The sequence below is a fragment of the Helianthus annuus genome, chromosome 11 (assembly GCF_002127325.2).
Source record: "Helianthus annuus cultivar XRQ/B chromosome 11, HanXRQr2.0-SUNRISE, whole genome shotgun sequence".
Classification (NCBI taxonomy): Eukaryota; Viridiplantae; Streptophyta; class Magnoliopsida; order Asterales; family Asteraceae; genus Helianthus; species Helianthus annuus.
The window spans coordinates 132,969,458-132,997,308 of record NC_035443.2 but is presented as its reverse complement, the minus strand read 5'-3'; the positions used below and the strand labels follow the sequence as shown (position 1 = coordinate 132,997,308).

Here is a 27,851-nt window from a genome sequence, read left to right as displayed (position 1 = left end):
CATTTCACGCCATGACATACCCTCGGGAATCACGTTGGCGCTCACATAAAAGAATTTCTTTTTCCAATCATTGTCCCTTGAATATGAAGGCACAAATCGCAGACAATATACCTCCGTATCTCGTCAATCAAAGGTGAAAAATGGTGCCTTCCACACTAAACAGTAAAAGGCCCTAAAAACGACAAGCTTAGGTGCATTCCCAAGAATCAAAGAGGCATACTCAAAATGGCGAATTTTAACAAGACCCAAGGGATGCAATTGAGAAATATGAATGGCAGAATGATTAAGTACCTGCTTACAGAACTTTGTAATCATGGAAGTTATAAAACTTGAAGAAATCACTGAACAACGTGATTTTCCCTGTTTTCAATGGAAAGGCAACATCCTTATCGGATGGTAGCACCGGATGCCACCTGGGCAATATACCATACTCCTTAACGAAAAGATCAAATGATCCTTTGTTCCACATACAAAAAAGTCTCTCCACGCCAGCTTCGATCTCAAAGATTCAGCAGATCGAAAAGGGGAAATGATCCTACATCACAATTTCAGTCCATATATATATGGTGCACTCGAGACTTTTTTGAAATTTGAGAATTATAGCCAATAAGAACTTACGTGTGTTACAGGGGGTTAACCCTATTATCACTGACGTCACATCCTAATTGGTACACGCCGCCAGCCCCATCAAGATCTGAGACACTAGTTTTTATTATCATTAGGTAAACCTCTTTTTTTCTTTTTTCTTTTCGTGTTTAGTCCGATCCCATTTATGATATTCATAATGTTGGACTAGGGGGACATGACGAGGTATGACCCGTTCGCGTAACCCGAACCGGTCAAACACCTTTTTAATAAATAAATAACCCACGTGTCATTCTAAAAGGTTCTATTCCAAAGGAATAAATGTTATTAACTAATAAATCTCCCAAATATTAGGAAGATCTACATGATCTCCTATTTGTAGGGCACAATCCCGACTTAAATACAACTCCTAAAAAATGGAAAACCCTAACCACCAATCACTATACATACATAAGTCAAACCGAAGGTAAGATCATCTACTCTCGCACATATTATCTCTCTCTAGACTTATCTCCCAAACCGAATACTTATTCTCACGTTGGAGGGTGGTCACAGAGATAACCCCTTCCCTTTGACGAATCCTTACAGTGTTCTGTTTTGTAGGTAATAACTCTGATCATCTTTGTGGAAGCTAACCAAAGGTGATTGACCTCCACATACACGTTTCTTCATCGTCCCATATGTTTGGGGTTTACACATATGACGTGAAACATATTAAAGAAAGTATAAAATGTATATCTTCACCTAGGTAGGGAAACAAATAAGTGTCTTGCCTACCGGAAGAAATCACTAATATTGAACACAAGAGTATAAAAAAAAAGTGAAGAAGAGTTTACAAACTTGGTCTTATCAAAATAACTTCTTCCCCGGAGGCACCTTATTCACAAGTCACTTTCTTCCCTCTAATTGTAAGTTATGCTTTAAGGGAACCTTATCTATTGACTATACCTTCTTACCCTGAGGTACATTCTTTCACCTTGGTTGCTAAAGAATGCGATAACAAAGAAGCTGGTGGCTTAAATCATACGCTCCCAACATAGGGTATCAAGAGTTCAAAAATAGATACTATGATGGATAAAAAAAGTGAAATAAGAGACAATGCTAAAGGGAATTTTGAAGGAGGTTCAGCTGAACAACACCTCCACTAAAACTTTCTACCGTAGAAAGTTGAGATTAAGTTCTTTTCAAGTGACAGAGAATGATATGGGACCTATTTCTTAAATAGTAGACATGTACATGGAACAGTGAGAATGAGAATGTAGGAAAATGTGAATAAAAAGACAATTTTCACTCCTTTTGAATTTGAATTCAAACTCAAATTTGAAGATTTTTTCATTACTTTTCATAATAAAGAAGCATGATTTGTCAACAGTTCATGAGGTTAATTAGTTGTCAAAACCCGGAGGTTGTTCAATGTACACCTCTTCTTCAACCACACCATGAAGGAATGCACTTTTCACGTCCGTCTGATAAACCTTGAATCCTTTGAAGGAAGCATAGGCGAGAAAGATCCGAATAGCTTCAAGACGTGCAACTGGTGCATAAACTTCGTTGTAATCTATCCCTTCTACCTGACGAAAACCTTGAACAACTAATCTCGCCTTGTTTCGGACAACTACTCCACGGTCACATGGCAGTGCAAGAAGCAGACTTGTGTCGCTACATCAACTTGTCATGTAGGCCACAATGACAAGTTGGTGGGATTTGTGGCAATTAGAAGAAACCAGGGTATATCCATTCCTAATGGTGGGCCGTCGATCACCCATCTAATCTTCACTGATGATGTACTTTTGGTGGGCGAATGGTAGGGATGAGCACGGTATCGAACCGATACCGATCCCGAAAATCCCGATCCCGATATTCATGAAAAGTTGATACCGAATACTGTACCGAAAATACCGGTACGGTACCGGTATGGTATCGGTATCGGTACCGGTTTTTCGGTATGATACCGGTTGATACCAAATTCTTAAAGTGAATAGATCTAGTTGTTTAAGCCATCACGCTTTAGGGGAAGAACTTTTCGTTGAAAATTCAAAGCAGCTGCAGCTTTCTACATCTGTGAACGAAGTTGCTGCTGATAACTGCTTCCTGAATTCTGGCAATAATTCAACAATCTCCAAGTCCAAGGTTACTACAGGAAATAAAGTTTAATGTGTGTATACTAGAATGAACTGAATAAAGTTTATACAGGAAATACAAGAATGAACTAAAGTTTAACTGATTAACTAAAGTGTAAGTGTGTATACTAGAACTGATTAACTGAATAAAGTTTTGTTTAACATGAATCTCGATTATACCCAGACTTAATATTTGTTTAACATGGAATTTTACTTGGAAGATAAATTTAGGCAAGGGATATGAGTACCGACTCATAATATTCTATAAAAATATCTACCAGTACATGAATTATGGGTGGGAAATTCCTAGGTAGTGGGAAATCGGTACTAATCCGGTATTACCGAAAAATACCGCTACCAATCCCGAAAATCCCGATCCTGAAAAAATGGTAAAACGTAATGCCAATACCGATACCGAATACAATCAGTATGGTATCGGTACGGGACGGTACCGGTATGGTATCGATATCTGGTACCACATGCTCATCCCTAGCGAATGGCCATCCGAAGAATTATGCGGTGTTTCGCAATTGTCGCTGGGCTAAAACTCAAGTATAAATAAATCATGTTTGTATGGCGCAGGAGTAAATAGTGAGGATGCTAAAAATATGGCTGCAATTATGCGTTGTCAGGTTGGGTGCCTCCCCTTCACTTACTTAGGTATTAAGGTTCGAGCAAACATGAACAAGTACTCAAACTAGTCACCGGTGATTGAAGCTTTCGAGCATAGGTTGTCGCTATGGAAGGCTGCCACTCTTTCAATCAGAGGCAGACTCAGTCTGATTAAATCTGTTCTCGATAGTTTATCAACGCATTATTTCTCGCTCTTTAAAGCGCCAAAGAGTGCCTTGGCTAAACTGGAGCAACTTAGAGGTAATTTTTCTGGGTTGAACGAGCGATAAATCGAAGATGGCGTGGGTGAAATGGCTCGAAGTAATTGCTCCTCTTAAATCAGGTGGGTTGGGTCTTGGATCCTTGATGTTAATCGGAGCCTTTTATCTAAATGGGTCTAGCGCTTTAAAAACGAACACAACAGACTATGGAGAAAGGTTATATTAGGCTTGCACCTCTTAGCTCGTCGATGGGAGTTCCTACCGTTGAAGTCTGGTCGAACCGGAGTATGGAACAATATTAACGAAATTGAATGCGAGCTAAAATCCAGGAATATTTTTCTCAGTAATATAATAAAAGGTGTGCCAGGACGGCACTTCGGTTCGATTCTTGGTTGATTTTTGGACTGGGTCAGCATGCCTAAAAGATTTATTTCCTATGATCTTTAGACTGGAACAATCAAAACTATGTCTGGTGAAGGATCAGTTGTCAGCTTTCAACAGTTCAGGGTCCATTCGTTGGTCTTGGAGCAGGTTGCCCTCCACGCAAAGCGAATTTTCCGAATTGCAAGCTTGCATTAGTTTAATCAGTTCCTTTAATCTAAATGGAAACATGGACGTTTGGACTTGGCAGGCGAGTAAAGATTGATCCTTCTCAGTGAAATTGCTTAGACATCTCATGGCTCCCCCGGGTGAACCTCCTGATGATTATCTTTTCTCTTGGAATAAATGGCCGCAAAAAAAAAAAGTAAATATTTTTTGCTGATGCCTCGCTCGTAATAGGCTCCCAACCAAAACAGAACTGATAAAACTATCCATTCAGGTTGATTCACTGACATGTCCATTATGTGGTGAGGCAGACGAGTCATTGGAACACCATATGATTTCTTGTTATGTAGCGAGCGTTCTATGGCAAATGATCTCCATCTGGTGTCATATTCCCCAAATGGGTGGGGTTCGGCTAGAAAGTCCAAATTTCCTAAAAAGTGTAAAAAGTCATAAAACACTCTAATTTCAGCCATAAAACACACATAAAACCCACAAATAACAGAGTGAAAATTACTAAAACACCATATTCAAACCATAATAGTTCATAAAAACTTAAAACACACAATCGTAGAACTATGAATATAAAACACAACATGCTAATCAACATAAAACACAATAATATTTGTTATTCGATAATCAGAGCCTTATCATCCAAAACACAAAACACAACCCACATATATGATGTTTTATTAATCTTCATTTTGTTATTTGTGGGTTTTGTGTGTGTTTTATGGTTGACAATTTGGTGTTTTATGACTTTCTACACTTTTTAGGAAATTTGGACTTTCTAGCCAACTCCTAGCCTTCCCCAAATATACGCTTTTGCCTTGCAAGACCTGCTCAATGTTCACAGAACCTTAGGCAGATCAGAGTTAAAAGAGATGTTGTCAAGTTGATAATTTTGTTATCTTGGTGGATAATCTGGAAAAATAGGATCAAAGTTGTATTCAAATCTAAGAGGTTGGCTATTGGAGACATTATGGATGAGGTGAGAGCCCTTGGATATCTATGGCTGAAGAATCGAGCAAAGACATTATCGTTCATAATTGGGAGCAATAGTGCAACTTTAATTTCGGTTCTTAATATATAAATGTGACTGAGCTGTTGCCCTTTGGCTTGTATTTTTTTTCTTTGTTTTAATAAAATTAGCTTTTAAAAAAAGAAACAAGGGTACAAGTCCATTAGGGAATGTTTAGGAAGTAAGAAGAATTATAAAAAAATTGCTCTTCATGTTAATATCTTTTTTAGGTGGTGGTGTCATGAAAATTGACAAGTTATTTACTTAATTTTTTTTAAATATTGTACGTTACGTCTTTTAATACTAACCCAGATTTTTTTTTTTTTGTTAAATATAGTTACCCATTGGTACTTTAGTCTTTTTACCCGAAACAAAAAAAAAAATTAATAATATATATAACCTCTCTATCACTATGCCCCCTCTCTACTTCTTTTGCCATCACGAACAAGCACGTTCCACAACCACCATCAACCTTCCCCACCACAATACCACCATCAAATTTCCCCACCCCACCCATCCATCACCACCACCAGTGTTGATAAAGTAAAACAAAAACCTGGTTTGACTTTCAATCATCAACCATCTCCATTTAGAGCCGGGTTAACCATTTTGATGGCCCAAAACGAAATACGAATTTAGGGCCTTTAAAAAAAACGGGTCACATGGCCATGAGTTCAAAATTTAGAAGCATACACACAATGGTTTGTATAAACATTCTTTTAAGCCCAAACAAATTCCGTAAATCTTAAGCCCACTTTCTTTTAAGCCTAAAAACGAATATATCCTGTATAAAATTGTTTTTGAGTTGGGCCCTAAAGTATTGGGGTCTAAAGCCCTAGCTTGACTTCACTGCCCATGGGTCGGCCCTCCGCTAGTGATTTAGCTTTTCAAACCTACCCTTTTGTAACCTTCGAGGCCCTCATTTTCACAACACTTTTCCTCATTCCTAATAACACAATCCTTTCATAACTATGTTCACACTCCATTGCAAATCTAAACCCCAACTTGCAATCCTGAATTCCATTTCACATTATGAACCTGTTCTGCTACAACAAACTAGAAATCTCCTTAGAACATGCAAATCTTCATTGAAAGGAATGACCACCTGTACAAGCACCAGATCTAAACGAAATGAACGACCACCAACAACCCTTGTTCAAGCACCCACCCTATCTCCACCTGTGCAAGCACCATATTTGGACGAAACCGACCAGATCCGGTGGCGGTGGTTTGCAGGGTGTAAGGGAAGACCAACTGGAGACGGAGTCGGTGGTGGCGGCAGGATCTTGAGTGTATGCACGAGAGAGAGAATGGTAGAGAGAGTTGTAGAGAGAAAGAGTGGTATCAGGGCCGGCTCAACCTTTATGGAGGCCTGAAGCGAGCACTAAAAGTGAGGCCCTTTCTATAAATAAGATCCGGGCAATAGCGGCGACTTATTGGGTGTCGCCCCTATTGCTAGGTATTTCTTGTAGTGTATGGTGCCTAGCAAAATGGTTGGGTTGGGTGGCAGGTCAGGGCAGTGGTGAAACCAAAACTTTTAACCTAAAGGTCGTAATAGATTTTTTATATTATGAAAAAATATGATAAAAATCTTTGACAAAAATTGTATGAAATACTGATGCAAACTAAAATGATAGATAAACAATACTATCAATAAATCAAATAATAAAAGGAAAATAAATACTAAGTTTTGGTATCCTGTATTTATTGAAAAACTAATAATAATTATTAATTACTAGAAAAGGAAGTGATTGACTGACTGACAGCTAGCAGGGAGTGATTGGAGTAACTTTATTTCTGTTTCCCATGCCTTCGTCTTCTTCTTTCCCTCTGCAGACACTAATAGGGAAAACCCTAACTAAATATGGAGGCCCTTTGAGAAGGATGGCCCTAAGCTACTGGCTTTAGTATAATTACCTTAAAGCCGGCCCTGAGTGGTATAGAGAGAGAGAGCGTTGTAGAGCATATATAATAATAAATAGATGGATAAAAAGATTAAATTATCCTTGGTGATCATGTTTAACAAAAAAATATAATCGGGTTAAGGCCAAAAAAACGTAATGTGCAAGATTTTAAACGTTAAGTACAAAACTCAACAACTTTTACGTGAACGGACACCGCCTAAAAATGGTATTAACATAAAGAACAAAACATGTAATTTCTCAAAAAAAAAAAAAAAAAGATCACACAATAGAAAAAGAGGGAGTTGGATGGCAAAAAAGGGTTCTCATAGGTTGGAACACAGAATCTTTGGACGCAAGGAACCGAGAACAACAAGTATTCTACGACGAGTATGCAAGGATAAACCACCCACGATCATCTCCGGGTATAGGGTTTGTGATGTGCACAATTGTTTTTCTAGTTTTTCTAGATTATTGGGATTAGATTTTGTAACCCCTTAAGTTACGTTCTATTTGATTGTGGTTTTTTCTGTCAAAAGATTTGATTTTGTTGAATTGGTAGTTGTTTGCAGAGAACCAGTTAAGTTTTGTCGTTAAGTTACTACTAGATTCACAGGGCCGGCCCAAGGGTAAGCCAAATGAGGCTTGGGCTTTGGGTCACCAAAACTATAGGGCCTCCACAATTTGATAAAACCACAGTCCATTTATAAAAGATTTGGGATGTGAGTTATTAACAAATTGATGGTTGGTAGTGTAGTGGTTTTATGTATGTGTGGATGTTGGTTAGACCCGGGTTCGAATCCTTGGTTCACCATTTTTTTGTTGTTTTTAAATTTTAACACAATCTTTCAAATAATTACACTTGGGCACTTCAAGTTTAACTTTCAATTACATACATTTTTTTTTTTTTGGGAAAAAGGCCACAAGATTTTACTTCGCCTTAGGCCACCAAAATGGTTGAGCCGGTCTACACATGTAGATTCATCACACGCGTAGCCACCCTTAATGGCTTCCCACATAATAAATTATTAGCAGTGTTTTTAAGAAACCCGAAACCTGGAGAGAATTACTTTTCTCATAATCGTTTTTCAACACTAACAAGATCTTTTTTTCGATAAATTTATTAAAAATCATTAAAACTAAACTGAACACATGCTCCTCGTTGATACGATACCTGACATACCCTAGCTACTTAGGTTAATTAGGTTTCTGTATGAGCCGAAAGAAAGTCATCACACTCACATGACATACTCTCAAGTTTTGTCAACAACTTCATCTTTTTCACCAACTTTCTAGCCTGACATACTCTCAACCAAAAGAATGCATACACAAATAGTTCTAGTGGACGAAGCAAAGAGACCGTTGTGTATCTGAATCAGGTTCTCAAACAAACCGTGAAATCGAACAGTTTCTTCGTAGATTCCGTCCGGTTTAAAAGCCGGTTCAGACGCGTAATGGTATATGGTGGTCATGGAACTACTAGGCGTCAGTAGATGCCGGTGACGGAACTGCTGCGCGTCGGTAGATGCTATCAAGACTACACCGGGTGACTTGGCAATTAATGTTGGATGATGCATCCCCCACCGCCAAGCACCTCATGTGACAACTCGAAATCTAGAACCTTTCGTTGTGTCTTGATGTAACTTGCTTGTACGTTATGTGACTAGTTAACTGATTAAACTTAATGATAAACGTGAACCTTTTTACATGATATGTGCTTGTTATGTGTGCATTGTATATATTTATATGTATTATAAGTGAGCCGAGAACCCAACACGAAACAACAAAGAACCCGACTCGAGACCATGAGGTCTCGAGTGAACTTGGGCCGAGAACCTTAGGCCGGTTTGGGCCTTTGGGCCGTGACCTCCCTTAACCGATTTATAAGCCCTTTGGGGCACACACTTGGAACTTGACTATAAATACCACACCTTAGTTAGTTTTACCATTTGTTGAACAAACACACACACACACTCTCCTATCTTCTCTCTTACTAGAACTCTAGAACACAAACACACCTCCAAGACTCTCGGATCCAATCGGTTGACACAAGAACTCTCGGATTTGGACTTTGGATCGGCACACACACACACATCACCAACCGGTTAGTATTTATCATGTTTATGGTTGATTTTTGTTGTGTTTTGTAATGTATGAATGTTGATGATTCATGTTATGCTTAGTGTTTGAGTTTGATGGTTAAGTTGTTCTTTTTATATGAGATGATTGTTTATCAAGAAGTTTGTTTGATGAATATAATGATTTTAATGTGCACAAAGTTCATAACCGGGTAACATATATTATATAATGAGTGTGATATTTTGTGTCTAAATGAAGTTTGAACCACTTATGTTGATAAACATGAAATCGGGTTACACTTGCCATGAAATCGGACTTATATGAAAACCGAGTTGTATGTTATGCTAAGTGTCTTGATGCTTGTTCATAGTTGGTTGAATAAGTGTTAAAAATGCTATGAACTTGATGAATATATGTTTGAATATTTGAAGAACACTTTGAATGATAGTTGAAGACATGAAAACCCTTGTGATTTTGATCCACTTTGACTAATAGCCTGATTAGGAAAACTGTTAGTGGAATTCTATTGGTTGTTTCCTGATTTGGGCCTGATTACATTGTACTAATGGGACTGACCATATCTGCATCAACACGTGAATATGAAAACGACAGCTTACGACTCGCAATCACCCAGTTGCGACTCGCAACCACGACGTAATGACTCGAGATCACACGGTTGCGACTCGCAACCATAACAGGACAAGCCGAGACCACAGGTTACGAGTCCCGTTGCGACTCGAGACCTCAGCATGACAAGCCGAAACCATGGTTGCGACACCGGTTGCGACTCGCAACCACCTGAGATCAGCACACACAGCATGACTCGAGACCATGCTTGCGAGTCCGGTTGCGACTCGAGACCACACTTATGGGCCTTAGTTAATGGGCCGGCCTTGTGGACTTCTGTGTTAACTGTTAATACGTATATTGGGCTTAGATAGAACTTGTGGGTCAAATGTGATACTGTGCACTGTTGTTAAAATGCCATGATAGAAACTGTATGCCGTAACTGCTACTTGTACGTGCACTGCTTGGTTTGAATCTGATTATGAGTGGTATCCGTGTTAGGACGTAATTGACTACTTGCGACTTGACTGATCTTTCTGTGATTAACTGCCGAGCAAACCAAGGTGAGTTCACACCCTCTACAAAGCATGGGATTCCCTGGGTTGGGAACGGGGTTAAGGAACGTGGATTCCTCGTCCTCCTTGGGTAGGACGTCAGTGGTTCAGGAATGTGATTCCTCGTCCGGATGGACGGATAAACGTACTAGACTAAAACTCTATCACGAAGTCCCTCCTTTTTGTATCGACTAATCGCCGGGCCAATGGCGAGCGGGTCATTAGTTAGATAGCGCTATTTAGGTCTGACAAGCCTCACACCGTGCCGCAGAGGACGGGCGTGAACTAATGGATCTGGGGCACGTCAATGATGATAGACATTGATGTTTTTCAGGGCACTTAAACATGACTACAGTCAGCAGTCGATACGGTAACGAGTCTAGTGTACGCATGGGGTAGCCCCCACGGCCGAAATGCCTGATAACTACATGGGGTAGCCCCCACGGCCGAAATGCCTGATAACTACATGGGGTAGCCCCCACGGCCGGAGTGTCGGAGTAACTGGGAATGAACAGGTCACGTTTTTAAACTGTGGGGTAACCCCCACGGCAGGATGCCAGATAAAGTAAACTGTTTTCGAAACAACTAAAACAAACGCCCACCCGTGAACTCACTCAACTAGTTGTTGACTCGTTACTACATGCTTTGCAGGACCATAGGTACTGAGCTGGAGCTTGCATGGAGGAGGGTCGTTGTGGGACACGGATTGCTGCGTGCTATGTTAAACTTGAAACTTTTGGACTTATGTTATAACTTTAAACTTATGCTTCCGCTTGCAACTTAACTTGTTTGTTTTGAAACACCAATCGTGATGGTTAAACTTTTATAACTACTTATATGCTTGTTCAGTATGATTGGTGGCTGGATCCTGGTCAGTCACGCCTCCAAGCGGTAGTACTCCGCAGGTGGGATTTTGGGGGTGTGACACCTCACACTAGACCGACGTCCCGGCGCATGAATCTGAAATATGAACGTAGTGCACTTCTCCATAAAAATTACGTTTCCACCACCGTTAAAACACCGACTTTCGATATCCTGTTAAAAAACATAGAATTATAGTGTTAGACTCGATATTAGAAAATATATTGTACAATATAATAAACAAACACCACCACCACCACCACCACAGCCGACCACCCACCACCACCATAGCCGACCACCCACTACCACCATAGCCGACCACCCACTACCGCCATAGCCGACCACCCACTACCACCACAACCGACCACCCACCACCATAGCCGACCACCCATAACCTAACCACCACCAAAACCACCATCCCAACTACCACAACACACCACCACCACCACAACCTACCACCCTTAACCACCACAGCCTACCACCCACAACACAACACAACACAACACCACCTCACCACCGTCAACCACCACAACCTACCACCCTCAACCACCACAACCCACCACCTCAACCACCACATCCCACCACCTCACCACCGTCAACCTTAACAAACCAACAACAAAGCCCACCACCCACAAACACCACAGCCTACCACCCACAACACCACAACAGCCACCACTGACTATACAACACTACCACCACTGTCAACCACCACCTAACCACCCAAAACCACCACAGCCCACCACCCACAAAACAACACAACCGTCAACCACAAAAACCCACCCAAATTAGAGAAAAAATGAAAATTAAACATAAAAATACAGAATACGAACAAACTTTAAATACTCCGAGCGTATGAAGCGATACGAGAGCGATAACAATACGAGAGACAAAGAATCTGTGCGTGTGTGTGTACTTCCGGATCTTCATCGTGTGGTCCAACGTTGGTCTCGTGTGGTCCAAGACCTTTTTGGGGATCTAGTTGGGTGAATATCTGTCAAAGCATGAGCTGGCTCCTCCGTAAATAAGTTAAAGAAAAGGCGTAAGTATGTACTTTTTCTAAAAAGGTGTCAGCGTATACGACCGTATAGGTCAATGTGAGGCATATACATCGCCTAACTTTTTTTATACGGACCTCATAGCACTATGTGAGGCACATGTATTTACTTTTTCTGAAAAAGTGGTTGGATTTTGTACTTTATACGCATCTCATTGTGCTATGAGTGGCGTATTGATTCTTTTTTTCTAATATTACGTACGAGAAAGTGTAATCCATATCCATTATTACATTCACAATGGTTATGTGTAGATGTGGAAGGCAAGCTGGGATAAAAACATCTTGGACGGATATTAATCCTGGGCGTCAATTTTACACCTGCGTGCAATTGGTATGTACTTTAAAAACATCTTGATGCAATGGTTGTTGTAACTTATGCATTATGGTTTGTATAGTGGTAATGATATATATTAATTCGCCTTCGGTTTCAGCGTTCTCGGTGCAAATTCTTTGCGTGGATCGACCCTCCCATGTGTCCTCGGTCAGTTCAAGTCATCCGAGGTTTGATGGATACGAAAGCAGTACTTGAAAACGAAGTCAAGTATTTGAGAGAGGAGGTTCGAATGTATAAAGAGAAAGTAGCAGAAATGGAAAATAAAAATTCAAGGGTCGTTCTTAATAGGGACACCTGTTTGATAATCTGTTGGATTTTGTTTTTTTTTTGTCCGTATTTGTATTTGTCGTTAGCCGTATTTAAGTTTATGCAACTTATGTAAACGAATGTAATGACTCTCGTATTTTGGTTATTTAGCGGAATGTTATGTCTTGATAGTTTATGCAACTTATAATAATAAAACATATGCACATTTAAAAAAACGATGTTATATCTTATGAAATGAATTTTGTGTATTATAAAATGTCAAATTTTTTTGTTTACCAATTATTATAATGTCTTTAATTATTGGGTACCCTAATTATTTTTCACTTGTCATTTGTTAACCATAACGCAATAAATACACGAAGCACCGTTTTATATTAATACACAAAACATGTCATTTTAATACAAAATGTAACGACTAAACCCTGAACCCTAAACCCTAAACCCTAAATCGCTAACTGTTACATATTATTAAATTCTTGCAAACTGTATCGGTTATTCAGATCTCTATTCGGTCACCATATTGCTGCTATCAAGTTTAAGGACGCGTTCCACGGTAAACCTCCGACCTGATCTGGCACTCCCTCGTTGTTGCTGAAGAATTCTCAGTAACCGGTTCCACAACATGAAGAACCAATCCATACAGAAGGAGTTCTCCCTCGAGGTTGCTGACGCAGAAGCATTGTCGTTGGTGGAGGTGGAAGAACATTCCAGTTCACCCTCACAGTCACCGGTAAATATCTACTTCCACCGTCACAGACTGTGGGTGCAGAAGCATTGTCGTTGGTGGACGTTCCGGTGCATGAATCTGGAATACGAACGCAGTTAAGCGTTTGAATCTGAAATATGAACGCAGTGTACTTCTTCATAAGAATTACGCTACCACCACCGTCAAAACACCGACTTTCGATATCCTGTTAATAAAACATACAATTATAGCATTAGACCCGACATCCGAAAATATATTGTTAAAAATAATAAATATAATAATAAAAATAACATATGCACATTTAAAAAAAAAACGATGATATAAGTCTAGACCCGACAAAGGTGTCGGGCTGGGAGTCGGGTAGGGTTACGCTACCACCACAACCACCACCACCACCACCACAGCCGTCCATCACCACCACCACCACCACAACCACCACCACCACCACCACAGCCGTCAATCCCCACCACCACCACCACAACCTTCAATCACCACAACCACCACCACCACCACCACAGCCGTCAATCACCACCACCACCACCACAGCCGTATATCACCACCACCACCACCACAGCCGTCAATCACCACAACCACCACCACCACAGCCATAACCACTACCACTACCACCACCACCACAGCCATAACCACTACCACTACCACCACCACCACAACTACCACCACCACTACCACAACCATAACCAGTACCACCACCACCACCACCACAACCATCACCACCACCACAGTCGTCAATCACCACCACCACAACCGTCAATCACCACAACCACCACCAGCACCACCACAACCACCACCACCACCACAACCACTACCCCTACCACCACCACCACAACCACCACCACCACAACCATAACCACTACCACCACCACCACCACAACCATCACCACCACCACAACCGTCAACCACCACCACCACCACAACCACCACCATTCCCCACCACAGTCAATCCCCCACCTTCGTCAATCCCCACCGCCACCAATCCCCCACCACCGTGAAACCCAACACCACCACAAACGGCGGAAATAAAACCAAAAAATAAAAAAAGTTTGAAGATTAAGCAATAAAATTTGAAATACAAACTAACCTTCATCGTGTGGTCCAGAGTTTGTCTTGTGAAAATCGTGAGGTCCAGAGCGTTTGTGTGTGTGTTCTTGGTGTTTTAGTGTAAGTTTTCAAATTTTAGATCTAGTTTACCCCTTTATTGAAGTTGGGAAAGTGTTTGTGTTCAATGAGAGCCATATGGTTCAATGAGCACCTTAAAGTGTATGAAGTGTATAAATGAAATACTATAACCAATTTATCAGCTCCTGTACAGGAGGATAAACTGGTTAAGGCTTGTGTGTTCTATGCGAGGTGTGCGAGTTCGAAACCCATGGGAGGCCGGTCTGATACAGAAGGACCCCTCCCTTTTTTATTTATGTAATTCTAATTTTTCAAATCCAAGTGTATAAAGGATATACTATAACCAGTTTATCAGCTCCTGTACAGGAGGATAAACTGGTTAAGGCTTGTGTGTTCTATGCGAGGTGTACGAGTTCGAATCCCATGGGAGGCCGGTCCGATACAGAAGGACCCCTCCCTTTTTTATTTATGTAATTCTAATTTTTCAAATCCAGTCCCTGAGGTTTGTTTTGCACAAGAATAGTCCCTGCACAGTTATTAAAAACTAACTGTAATTCTAATTTTTCAAATCCAGTCCCTGAAATTCTTATAACCGTTTATACCCCTTCTGCACATGCTTAGCATTTTTAAAAAAGACCAATATACCCCTTCGTTATAAGAATCCCAATACCTTTAAAAAAGACCAATATACCCCTTCGTTATAAGAATCCCAATACCTATTTGTTCGTACAACCACATTAAACCCTTTTTTATTTGTGTAATTCTAATTTTTCAAAGCCAGTCCCTGAGGTTTGTTTTGCACAAGAACAGTCCCTGCACAGTTATTAAAAACTAATTGTAATTCTAATTTTTCAAATCCAGTCCCTGAGATTCTTATAACCGTTTATACCCCTTATGCACATCCCAATACCTTTAAAAAAGACCAATATACCCCTTCGTTATAAGAATCCCAATACCTATTTGTTCGTACAACCACATTAAACCCAAAATACAACATAGATGCTGATAAAATATTAAACATGTTACCATCCATACATGCTAATAAAAGATTAAACATTTATACAAAAACAATCGGGCATACAACTAAACATAAATAACAAAAGACGAATAAATATTTCTTCGTACAACCACATTAAACCCAAAATACAACCAAACGAAACAGATAAATACTACTCCTAAGCCATTTCCTCGTCACCGTCATCAGAACCACCATCATCAAAACATGTCAACTGCATCTGCGTGCCGGACGGGCTTGCCTGCGTGCCGGAAGGGCCTGCCTGCGTGCCAGACGGGCCGGCTTCCGAGCCGGACCCCGGATACACTCGTGGTTGTGGCGGGTCTCGAACCGGCAACCCCGCCTCGCTACGCCTATTAGCCTCGCTAGCCATCATCCACTCCATCATATCCTCCATCCGGTCCATCCGCCGATCCTGCAGCGCCAACCTCCCCATCACAGCCGTCTGACCCGCCACAAGCCTCTCGAGGAGACGCTGAGTGGACTGAGGCAACCTCACCGCATGATAGACGCGCCGAGGATGCTGTGGCGGCTCCTGCGGATGCCCCTGCTCAACCTCAGGCTCGACGTCACCCTCTCCAATAGGCTCATCAACAACATGAGGCATATCCACCTCCGCAGCGTCCAGCAGATGTTGATGTACTAACGGCTGGGCTACGAAAATCTGATCGTTCTCACCGACAAACCGATAACCAATGCCCGGAAAGTTCACCGCCAAGTTCATCCCTCTCATTGTCCTAATACCCAAATACTGGAAAGGGGCAGGCGGTGGCAACTCACCGATGAATGGAAAATACCGACCGCAATGCTGGGCAATACGCGTGATGAACGCCCCTCCGTGCAATCCGCTACGCTTCTGACGTCGGGAAAATGAGGCGAAATACTCCGCCAGACAGCGATGGAGGGCGCACGACGTCCCCGTGAATAAACAGTAAAGATAGAACAGGTCGTTTTTCGTGACCCACTCGTTGCTTTTGCCATGCCCAGTTATCGACGTGGCAATGCAACGGTGTATGTAGCGAACGAGTGGGTCAGGAATCAACGAGACACGGGCCTTATGACCGAAGGGTACATCACAGAGGGTGGGCCACCAAGCAAGCAACTGATCATCAGGCATAGATGTGATCGCGGTGGTATAAATATCCTGAACCTACTCCTCATCAGTGTAGAATCCGGTGGCCAAAGCAAACTGACGCAGCGACATATTCTGTCGCTCCCCGAATAAACAGAAAATTACCTCGGCAGGGGGTGGTTCAGCCATCGGATCGTCCATATCTGAGTTAGGCTGCTCAGCAGATCGTGGTCGATAGATAAACGTGGAGAGGAACTCCACCACCATAGGCCTATAAGAAGGCCCAGCCGCATAAAAAAACATACGGTCCCACGGGTTATTTTCCCCGATTATACCCCAGGCCCTCTGCTCCTCGTCACACTCATGTAACGCGTCCCAACACAACGCCCTCTGCTGCCTCACTCTCATACCCCGGAACTTGGCAAAACGTCTGTATTCCATACTGCTCTGGGGGAAGTCTAAAAAATCGTACTGCTCACAATTACCCCCGGCCATCGGATTGAATACCGGACCACCATTTGGTGCCTGTTGTTCCTCATCTGACGACATATCTGCAACAATTAAAAGTTAATATTTTGTCAGAATATTAATAAAATTACGACAACCCACAAACACCACAGCCAACCCACAACCACCACAACCAACCCACAACCACCGTCAAACCCTAACCCATAGATACAACCACCACCGTCCTAACCTCAACCACTCTAACAACCACCACCGTTAAACACCTCTACCGCCAAACACCACAACCAAAATATTTTAGAATAAACAAAAAAAACCGTAAAAAAACAATAACAAAAAGGAAAGATGAAGATGTTACTAACCTCTTGTGGAAATTCGCACCGTATGGTTCGATACGGGATAGAAATGGTATACGGGAGAGAGTTGTGTGTGTTTTTGGTGTGTGTGTTTGAATTGATTTGATTTTGATCTAGTTTTCCCTCTTAGTGAGCTGAAATGTTGTTTGTGTTGGTATACACTCCTCATTGGCCAATACGTGGCTTATAGATTGCTTACCAGCAGCCGCTTATTGTGCTATGAGCGGCATATAGAGGCTGGTATACACCTCTCATTGCCCAATATGCTGCATATGATGCCTTTCTTTTAATAAAAATAGTGATGTAAATAAGTGTTTTTACATTATAAAACAATGTAATTAACATTTTTTTATAAAATAAATGTTGCTTACACTATATTCAAAAGATAATAGAATGTTAAATAAAAAAATAAAACATAATAATACGATTAAACAGTTTTACGTGTTACAACGAGAACCTACAACAAGTTAATAAAGTCTCTTCGTACACTTCTATTACTACGAAGTAACTTCTTATCCTCTGAAAGACGAGACATGTACATTGTCTCCCACTCCATACGTGTTACAACGAGAACCTACAACAAGTTAATAAAGTCTCTTCGTACACTTCTATTACTACGAAGTAACTTCTTACCCTCTGAAAGACGAGACATGTACATTGTCTCCCACTCCATAGCTTCAGTACTTCGATACATATTCCATAGTCCATTCGGTGGAGGCATCGGACCATCATCCGTTAACTTAACCATGATGAAATGGCCATCTTCCACATAGGCAATCGAAAGAACAGAATGGCCCTCTGCCGGACCATCAAACATGGGAAAGTATGTTTGACAAACACCATTGCTTAAATGTTGAACAACCACACCAAATTTTTGAGCCACCAACAATCGGCGTATGGCAAGAACATCCAACATGCCATTGGTGCAGGTTCCACGTGCAACCAGTTTATTGATCGATATACTGTAGTGTAAAATCCCGGATCAAAAGAGTCAAGAAGAGGCAACCACCGGGCTTTGTTAATGAACATCTCATCCAGTAGCTCTTGGCGGACCCACATCCAAGCATTCTGGTCCAACCCCAAACCCATAGCCACCGATCGAAACCCACAGTTACCGTCAGGCTGGGCATCTTCCATATGTGTTATGTATCTTCGATACATAGATGGAAGCCACTCCTTAAAACGATCGATCATGTTTTTGTACCTGTAATTGTAAAATATATTGTGGAAAATCTTTATCAGGGAAACTGTATGTATGGAAGTACGTAGGATATTATATAGGTCAATGATTGTTGACGTACCTATCCCCCACCAATAGTGGAAAATCTTCATCTATAATTTCAACTGTCTTTTTAGCCTTATTTTTCTTTGAACAACTGCGTTGCACTGCTGGCTTTTGAGCGTCCTCGTCCTTCTTTTGGCTTTTGCCTTTTGCTTCGGACCGGGTATCTTTACGTCTCGCAACCTCCTCCTTCTTTTTTTGTTGTGCTTTAGAGGTTGGGCGCCCCCGAGTATCTTGTTGTACCTCAGGCGGTTGATGGTCAGTCATACTTGGATTCACCACCTCCTTTATCTTCGACAACATACTTTTTAACACTATCGGTGGTTGCGCCTTCAGTTGTTGCATGACTCTGTCCATTTCCTCCCGAAGATTATTATCGTTTTCCTTAAGTTCTTCAGCATTGAAATCTAGTTTTGTCCAGAATTTGTCTACGGCGGCAAGAGGAATTTTGCAATCTGTATTTTAAAAACAATAGTTAGAAATGAGGGCGGGGGGTGGGTATTCATATGAAGTAGAATAAGCAGTTGAAGCCTGTTTTTATTACTTGTATTTTCCCACCACTCCATCCGACAAGCACATGGCAACCCACAACTCGTAAAAAGCACATGACCACAAGTCCCCCTTGTTGCGAGCAACGTACGTATCTTTTTCTTCTGCACAAGCAACAAATCTAGTGCTTTCAGGGAAACATTACCACGTAGGTTATATAAGAATGATATCATGTGGTCCCCCATTTTCAAGGACCGGCTATCCTGAAAAGTGAGGTTTATTTGTATGCGTTGTGACTCTACAACTTTGTCAACAAGCCACACAAGTCTATGGAGCGAGCTGTTTGGCCCCTTAAGGTATCTCTTAAACTTAGCATGTTGGCTTTCAACTCTGTTGGTTGTATGTTGACCAAAGTTAGGGCTTGTATTAGTCAAGGCTAAAACAAACTTTTCTTTATATGGTAGTAGCCAGACAGTATACAAATAGTCCAAAACTCCTGAAAGAAAAACAGAATATAACGATTTGTAATGTTTGTATTGTAACACCCCGACCAAAGGCTGAAACAAAATTTTTCTGATAAGTTAACTATTTTTAAATAATTAATTAAACAAATACAACTATGTAATTATTGGATTAAATTGGTTAAAAATCGAGTTTTGGGAAAAATATCAATTTTATCTTTTCGAACATCATTCTGATGTTAAAATAATTATATAAAAATTTTTAGGTTTTATAAAATTAGTTTACTATTTTTATTGAATTTAATAAGATTAAAACTAACTTAATTCATACTAACTAGATAAAACCGGAAATAATTATAGTTTTTATTTTTAGTAAATCAGGTTTGATGTATATGAGTTTATAAAAATGTTAGTTTTTATAAAAGTGATAAAAGAACGTACAAAATAAAATAAAAGGTGTGTGCCCGGTTGGATTTTAAGAAGTGTATAAAATAACTAATGTTAGGATAACTATCAGCTCCTGTACAGGAGGATAAATTGGTAAAGAAGGGGTGCTTTTACACGAGTTGTCCGGGTTCGATCCTTGCTAAGGGGCGGGTTATACAAGAAATCCCCCCTTTTTTGTTATTCTAATTAACGTAGTTAACTAAGTTAAGTTCTTTTTTAAAGTATAAAACAACTAATATTAGGGTATCTATCAGCTCTTGTACAGGAGGATAAACTGGTAAACAAGGGGTGCTTTTACACGAGTGGTCCGGGTTCGATCCTTGCTAAGGGGCGGGTTATACAAGAAACCCCCCTTTTTTGTTATTCTAACTAACATAGTTAACTAAGTTAATTTTTTTAAGGATTTCTTATTCAACATTTAACTTGGTTAAGATTTTAGAGTTAAAATAAGTTTCAAACAAAGCTATTTCAACCCTTATACTTTAGATTTCAATAATTACATTTTATGCCCAATACTTTGTACTTTTAAATAATGTTAAAATAACCCCTAGACTATAACTTTCAATAAATGACAGTTTAGTCCCTGGACTTGGTTTTAACCATTTTTTTAAGCAAGTTTCACATAATGACAAACAAGTCCCTCAACTTATAGTTTCATAAAATGTCAAAATAGGCCCCTATAGTTTGTAATATAATACGTACCTGATCTATGGTCGTCAGTCAGTCGCGTAAATAGCCGCTCAAAGTTATAATTGTATAGCGTCTCAGTGGGAGAATTACACAATCGAGACCAAGAAAGCTTGAATATTTTCCATTCTTCAGCCGTTGCAAATTTTGCCTTGGTGTGTTTTAGAATATTTTGTGAGATTACCGACATAGCAATTTGGATGCTTTTGGGAATACTTTATCGCAAGCATTCATCAAAGCTTTATCGCAATCTGTTACTATCACGCGCGGTTCCATACCCTCTTCCAACAATCCTTTGAGGTTCTGTAGGACCCACAAGAAGTTATCCTGTTTTTCTTTAGAGATAAAAGCATGAGCGACACAAAACGACTTGAGTGTCGATGTCACACCCACAATTTGAACAAACGGAAGTCTATACTCATTCGTTTTGTAAGTGGTATCAATCATCAACACATGTGGGAAAGCACGCCACATATCATACGAGTACCGATGAACAAAAAAAACCTCCTCAACCGCATTTGTCTCGGGATTCACCCGGGGTGTGGTAAACATACCTTCCTTCATGCAACATTTGCTCCGATATCTGCATTAGAGTCCGATCACTGTACATTTTGACTTTAATCTTTTTTATCACGTTTTGTATGTCTCGTAGAATGCACACGCTCTGTGGGTTTTGTTTTCTTATGGTTAAGTGTATGTTCGTAGGCTCCATGTTTTGAAAATAAAGTCTCTCTACCAATGATTCTTCGTCTGGGGTCAACCTTCTTGCAAACGCGTGACCCTCGAGAAATACCGCAGGCTCATGGTTATGATCCTTTTGCTTCACCACTAAGCTCCAATTGCCACTACTTGCGTCTAGTTTCCCTATCATTTTAAAAGGACACCCAATCTTCTTGCTACCAGAACGCCGAACTGTTGCTTTACTTTTGCATGTGTCTCCACGGTCGCATTGCAACCATATCTTCACCGTCTTTGCTGACGAATCTTCACCTTTTGTTACCGTTCGTTGGGTCACAATGACGTAACCTTTCGCAATTTCTGTTTTGTAAGCCCAATTCTTTAACTTGTGAAGTGTCGCAAATACCTGAAACAACGGTAATTTAAAACTATGTTTAAAACTATATTTGTTTAAAATCTAATAAACCTTATACATAACGAATAACACGTAAACAAAATCAACTTTGTCTAAATTCTAATAGGCACCCTTTTAATAAACCTATACATAATGAATAACACGTATACAAAATCAAAATTGTCTAAAATTTAATAAACATTATACACTAACACGTAAGTGACGGTAATGTTATACCTTTCCTTGTTTTTTCGGGTCATTAGCACCATCGTCACCGCCACCACCATCGTCCTTTTCACCACCATTGTCCCCGCCACCACCATCGTCCCAGCCACCACCATCGTCCCAGCCATCACCATCTTCCTCGTCTTCATCACTTTCCTCGAAGTGTGTAACACCTTTCTCAATTTCGTTCTCGTCTTCCTCGATGTCAAAAGCACCTTCCTCGGACTTTTTCTTGCGTTGTTTTTCCTGATGGGAATGGTAAGTCCCGTATGCATGTTTTTCCTGTTGCGGATAGCTTTGAGCCACGTAAGATGGTCCCGCCTCCTCTACGACCTGAAACAACTTAATGGTTATACTAAAATAACCAAAACGACAATATGAATTTTTCACCTGGTTCAAATCAGGCATCACGGACCGCACACTCCCTTCCTCCACGTAAGATGGTCCCGCCTCCTCTACGACCTGAAACAACTTAATGGTTATACTAAAATAACCAAAACGACAATATGAATTTTTTACCTGGTTCAAATCAGGCATCACGGACCGCACACTCCCTTCCTGATGCGAATGGTAAGTTCCGGCGTGTTGCGGACGCACGGAAACCACCTCCTCCTCACCTCGATCAACGTCGGGTAACCAAACGCTTTCGGAGACATATGACTCATTCGAAATTTCACCAAAAAAATATCCAAAGTCCCAATTTGACATCGTGATTCGAATCTAATTTAACCAGACCGTTTATTTGAAAATTTTTATCATTTTCATCACTTTTTTGGGATTTTTGAACATATTTATTACATGAATCCCGTAAGCTTGGGGTAAAGGGAAAAAATTCGAAACAATACGCAGCGTATAGGGCCATGAGCGCGTATATGCGGATCACCTTGTCAGCCTTTTCAATCTGAACTCCGCTGTCTTGTCAGCAATATATCTTAAATTCAGATATTATAGTACCAATGAGCAGTGTATAAAGCAATGAGAGGCGTATAGGGTTTAATGCTCCAACTACCACATTTCTAATACAGCGCTCATAGGGCAATGAGGGTCGTATAACTTTACTTTTTCTGACATAATTAATGCACTCAACCCCTATACAACCCTCATTGCCTTATACGGGGATGCTGGGGGGGGGGGGTGTCATTACTTTTGGGGGATGTACCAATACCCTCACCCTTTCTAAACACCATCATACCCAGTGTTATCTTGGGCTTGAGAGTCACCTTCGACAGTACACATACTATTCCGATTGTTGTACCCTGTGAGACCGATGCCTTCGTCTAAAAGGAGGCGTGAAATATGTTTTAAGAGACCCGTGTTAAACATGATCCTCAACCAAATTGTTAGTATTTTAGTGTGCTAATTGTTGCAGTGAAGAAGCAAGCTTGAAGACTCGAAGTGGAATAGACTCGAATCAAGGATGCTACCAGAGTGTTACTTGAAGCACCCTTCGAAGACACGTTTTGAATCAAACTCTATACATAGAAAATTGTATTTTATATTTAATTTTTATGTTATTCCGCATCTGGTAATGTACTATAGAAAAACCCACAAATAACGAGAGTATAGTTATTATATATTTCATTATTATTATTATTATTATTATTATTATTATTATTATTATTATTATTATTATTATTATTATTGTTATTGTTATTATTATTATTATTATCATAATAAGAGGTGAACCCACTTCCTACATAGATCTATACTCTAAATCGCCAACTCAAACAAACCCAAGTGCTGAAACAACTATATGCAGGCTCAAGCTTTTATATTGGAATTGAATTGAATTTGCTAACAGAAAGTCAGAGAATTGGTGTTTGTTCTTGAATTGAATTGGTGAGTAAATCGTTACATACATATTACATATATATACATGAGGGGTTCTATACGAGTAACCGCCTCAACTTAGGATAGGAAATAATAAACGAAATATTACATAACTTATATTATATCTACACTAATCTAATTAAATGATCTAAGCTTATAATTCTTATTTGGCTAATATTTTCATCTAGGTTGAATTCCAACATATTCAACTCCAACTAATTATTGAAATTATACTCACCAAAAACAAGAATTTCTCAAGTTGGTTGTGACCTTGGTTGCCCCTTCTTCAGCCCTTCATTAAGTTATTGATGAACTTGGTGGGTGTTTGTTATGGGTTGTGTTTGTCTTCTTGGTCTCAACTTTGTAGTTGGATGTTTAGAAGAGTTTATCTATTTGATTAAACTGTTTCGTTTCTTTTTCTTTTTTTAATTTTTAATTTTTTTTTATTTATGAAAGGCCTTCTTGAGATACTAGCAGATCCAACTTGCAATTTATTCATAGTAATGTAATATTGCAACTGTCGTGTGTTGGCTTTTGTTTTCTTTTTTTATAAATCATACTTCGAGTGACACTTTATGAAGTAAGAATGATTGTTTCATGTTAACAGGTGATTATATATATACATGGAAAATCTTGTATCCAAACATGATTTTCATATTCTAGTCACATAATCATATGTCATTGGGATTCAAATAAGTAAGATAGGTCTTGGTGATTCCCTCTGTTTTCATGCTTGTGAGACAAGTAATGTGTCAATAATAAATTTGAAACTAAAGGGAAAATACCTTTCTTATAACTTGAAATTTCAACCCTATTCATCATGTTTTAAATAGCAACAAAAGGATCGAAAATGATATTCATCATTGTCTGCATTTGACTAATTAAATTGTCCCTAGATTCAATATGACACAAATGACAAGGATCGAAAATGATATTCATCATTGTCTGCATTTCATTAAAATATTTCAACACATATAGTGTTACAAATGACCAACAGACGATCACAAAATAACATAAAAACGAAAAGCGGTAATTAAAAATATAATTGAAACCATCAAGTTGATATAGGGAAGCGTAGTTTAGCAACGGCCCTTAGACTACAAGTCTTGTAACACGTCAATCCGAACGTCTCGTTCATGTCTAAATCTTGTGGTTTCACCCCATCAGCTAGTTGCCAATCGAAATGGTAAAGCAAAGAAGCTAGAGCAAGCTGGGTATTCACCATTCCCAACGAAATTCCTGGACAAACTCTACGACCAGCGCCAAAAGGAACATAGTCGAAGTCATGACCTCTGTAATCTCTGGTTTCATCCTGAAACCTCTCGGGATTAAACACATTTGGATCCTTCCAACTGCCAGGATCCCGAGCTATGGCCCAGTAATTGATAAGGACGCGGGTTTGTGAAGGGACTTCATACCCGTTGATCACGCATCTTTCCATGGACTCTCGTGGGAGCAAAAGAGGAAGCGGAGCGTGAAACCTTAGAGTCTCTTTGACCACCATTTTAAGGTAATTTAGTTTTGGAAGATCTGTCTCTTCTAATATAGGGTTGGCTTTTTCACCAATAACCTGTCTGATCTCAGTTTGTGCTTTTTTCATCATATCAGGGTTTCTTAACAACTCTGTCATTGCCCACTCCGATGTGTTCGATGAATTTTCAGTTGCACCTGTGAACATGTCCTATAAAAATAAAGGTTAGAGACTGATAACAAGTATATATATTTGATATTTGTTTAAGGTAGAAATGATATATGAAGATATATGTTGAAGAAAATGTCGGTGATTGTAGAGTTGTTAATATTATTTAAGTGTTATGAGATTTACTTAATTAACACCAAATGAGAAATTAGAATAAACATTAACTCGAGTTATGAGGTGTTAACTAAACCCTTGATTATAGTCTATAATTGTTTTGTGATCAATGGAACCCTTAAGAGTTTAAATGGGCAAAGCCCCTAAACCATGTGGGCTTCCAATTAGGCACTAATCTCATTTTTAGCACAGGATTCAGAAAGCTATCCGAAATACCAAGAAACTCTTACCAAGATGACAGACTTGATGTTGTCAGTAGTCAATGGCTGCTCTAGATCTCCGGCCTCTTGAAGCCGGAGTAGAACATCAATAAAACACTCGCGTTCTGGCTTCTCTAGTTTACGTTGGTCGAGATGGTGTTGTATTCTCTTGTCCAAGATGTCATCAAGCTCCCCAAGACACTCTTCCAACCTTTTATTCATTCCAGTGAGTTTACCAACGAACCCAAGTGAAGGAAAGAAATCCCCAATCTGAAACCCGGCTGCCAAAGCGGTTCCAGCCCGGATCGCCAACCGCAACCTCAATTGATCATCCAACTTATCACCCATAGTAATCCTAGCGATAATGTTGTGATTCAAAGCAAACAGCCTTTCAACCAAGTCTACATGTTCCAAACTTTTACTAATCGATTCAACAAACAGTTTCACCTCTTCTTCACGTATAAACCGCGTCGAATTCATGCTTTTCGCTGTTGAGAGCTCAATAAGGCATATCTTCTTAACTTGTCTCCAATAAGACCCGTAAGGAGCAAAGGCTATATCACTATAGTTATAGCCCAAGATTTTTGGAGCCACTAGCTTCGGGCGGTTTGGAAAGATGCTGTCATGAGTCTTCATGATCTGTCTAGCTGCCTCAGCTGAGGAGATAACAATGGTGGAGATGAAGCCGAGCTTTAGGTGCATGATTGGACCGTACTTCGCGGCTAAGTCATTGAGGGCTCGGTGAGGTGTGGAGTTTAGAAGATGGTGCATATTACCGATCAATGGAAGCTTTGGAGGACCAGGAGGGAGTAAGAGGTTTTGTTGACGTTTTTTCATGAAGAAGATGATGAAAAATGGTAACACAAGAATGAGGAGAAACCCTAGTTGAACCATGTTTGAGTTGGAAATATTTTGATATTTCTTCACCACATGTGAAGTTAGTATATATACACACATTCGTTCAATAAAGTTTTGTACAACTTATATAAAAACAGGTGTATACTTGTATGATAATAAGTATCATTGCCGGCTGGTATCTTGGGCACTCATATGGGGCCAAATATGCATGGCAATAGTCCAACGAAAACGATATGGGAATATGACAGAGACCTGTTCCGTTCTGTTAGCTTTTACGACTTCATAGTGGACCAAACCAAAATCCTGATTTGGAGCTTAACAAAGATGAACAAAGACTAGACCGGGCCGCTCCTGGTTACTGGTCCGATTGGTTTGAACAGGTTTTTGTAGACCCTCGGTAGATTTACGGATGCTCATAAACTATATATTGAAACCAACCGGATCATTTAGACCATACGGTGTGGAGGGACCTAAAAATTGGGCGTTATCCAAAAGGTGAATGACACGTCAGCGTGCGTTAGAAATAGGGGGTGTAGGAAGGAGCGTGGAAGAGTAGCATCATTCGACACGTTACATACTTTTTGTATTGTTAAATTATATTTAAAAATTATATAAAATCTATTGAATTTATAAAAAAACAATTATAATATTAATTTAACAAATAACATTAATAATTAAACATTACATAATTTAATAATAAACATTATTACATAATTTAAAAAAAACACACGAAATAAAATAAAAAAAATTACATAATTAAAATAAAACCTAAAAATTAAAAATTTATATATCTAATAAAGCAAACCATTGGGGGACACATGTCACCCAATGGTGCAAGCCAACTAAGCAGACATGTCAGCATCTATGTGGCACACCTCATAGTTGAGGATTGAAGTAGTTTTTCTCATTTACTCATTTACGTTCATCACAATCTCTCTCCTCTCAAAACCCTAAATCGAACTCTCTCTCTTTTTCCTCTCTGAACGAACACGGCGAACACAGGAACTATAATCGATC

At 39.8% G+C, this 27,851-nt stretch overlaps 1 protein-coding gene across 1 annotated transcript; it reads right to left on the bottom strand.

Annotated features, from left to right (window-relative positions):
* Positions 1-24,881: 24,881 nt before the first annotated feature.
* Positions 24,882-26,850, bottom strand: LOC110888249 (premnaspirodiene oxygenase). Its single transcript, XM_022135781.2, has 2 exons — positions 26,007-26,850; positions 24,882-25,644 (listed from the first exon to the last, which is right to left on the bottom strand). Exons 1-2 carry the CDS (start codon positions 26,811-26,813, stop codon positions 25,018-25,020), a joined length of 1,434 nt encoding a protein of 477 aa, XP_021991473.1. The 5' UTR covers positions 26,814-26,850; the 3' UTR covers positions 24,882-25,017.
* Positions 26,851-27,851: the final 1,001 nt, after the last annotated feature.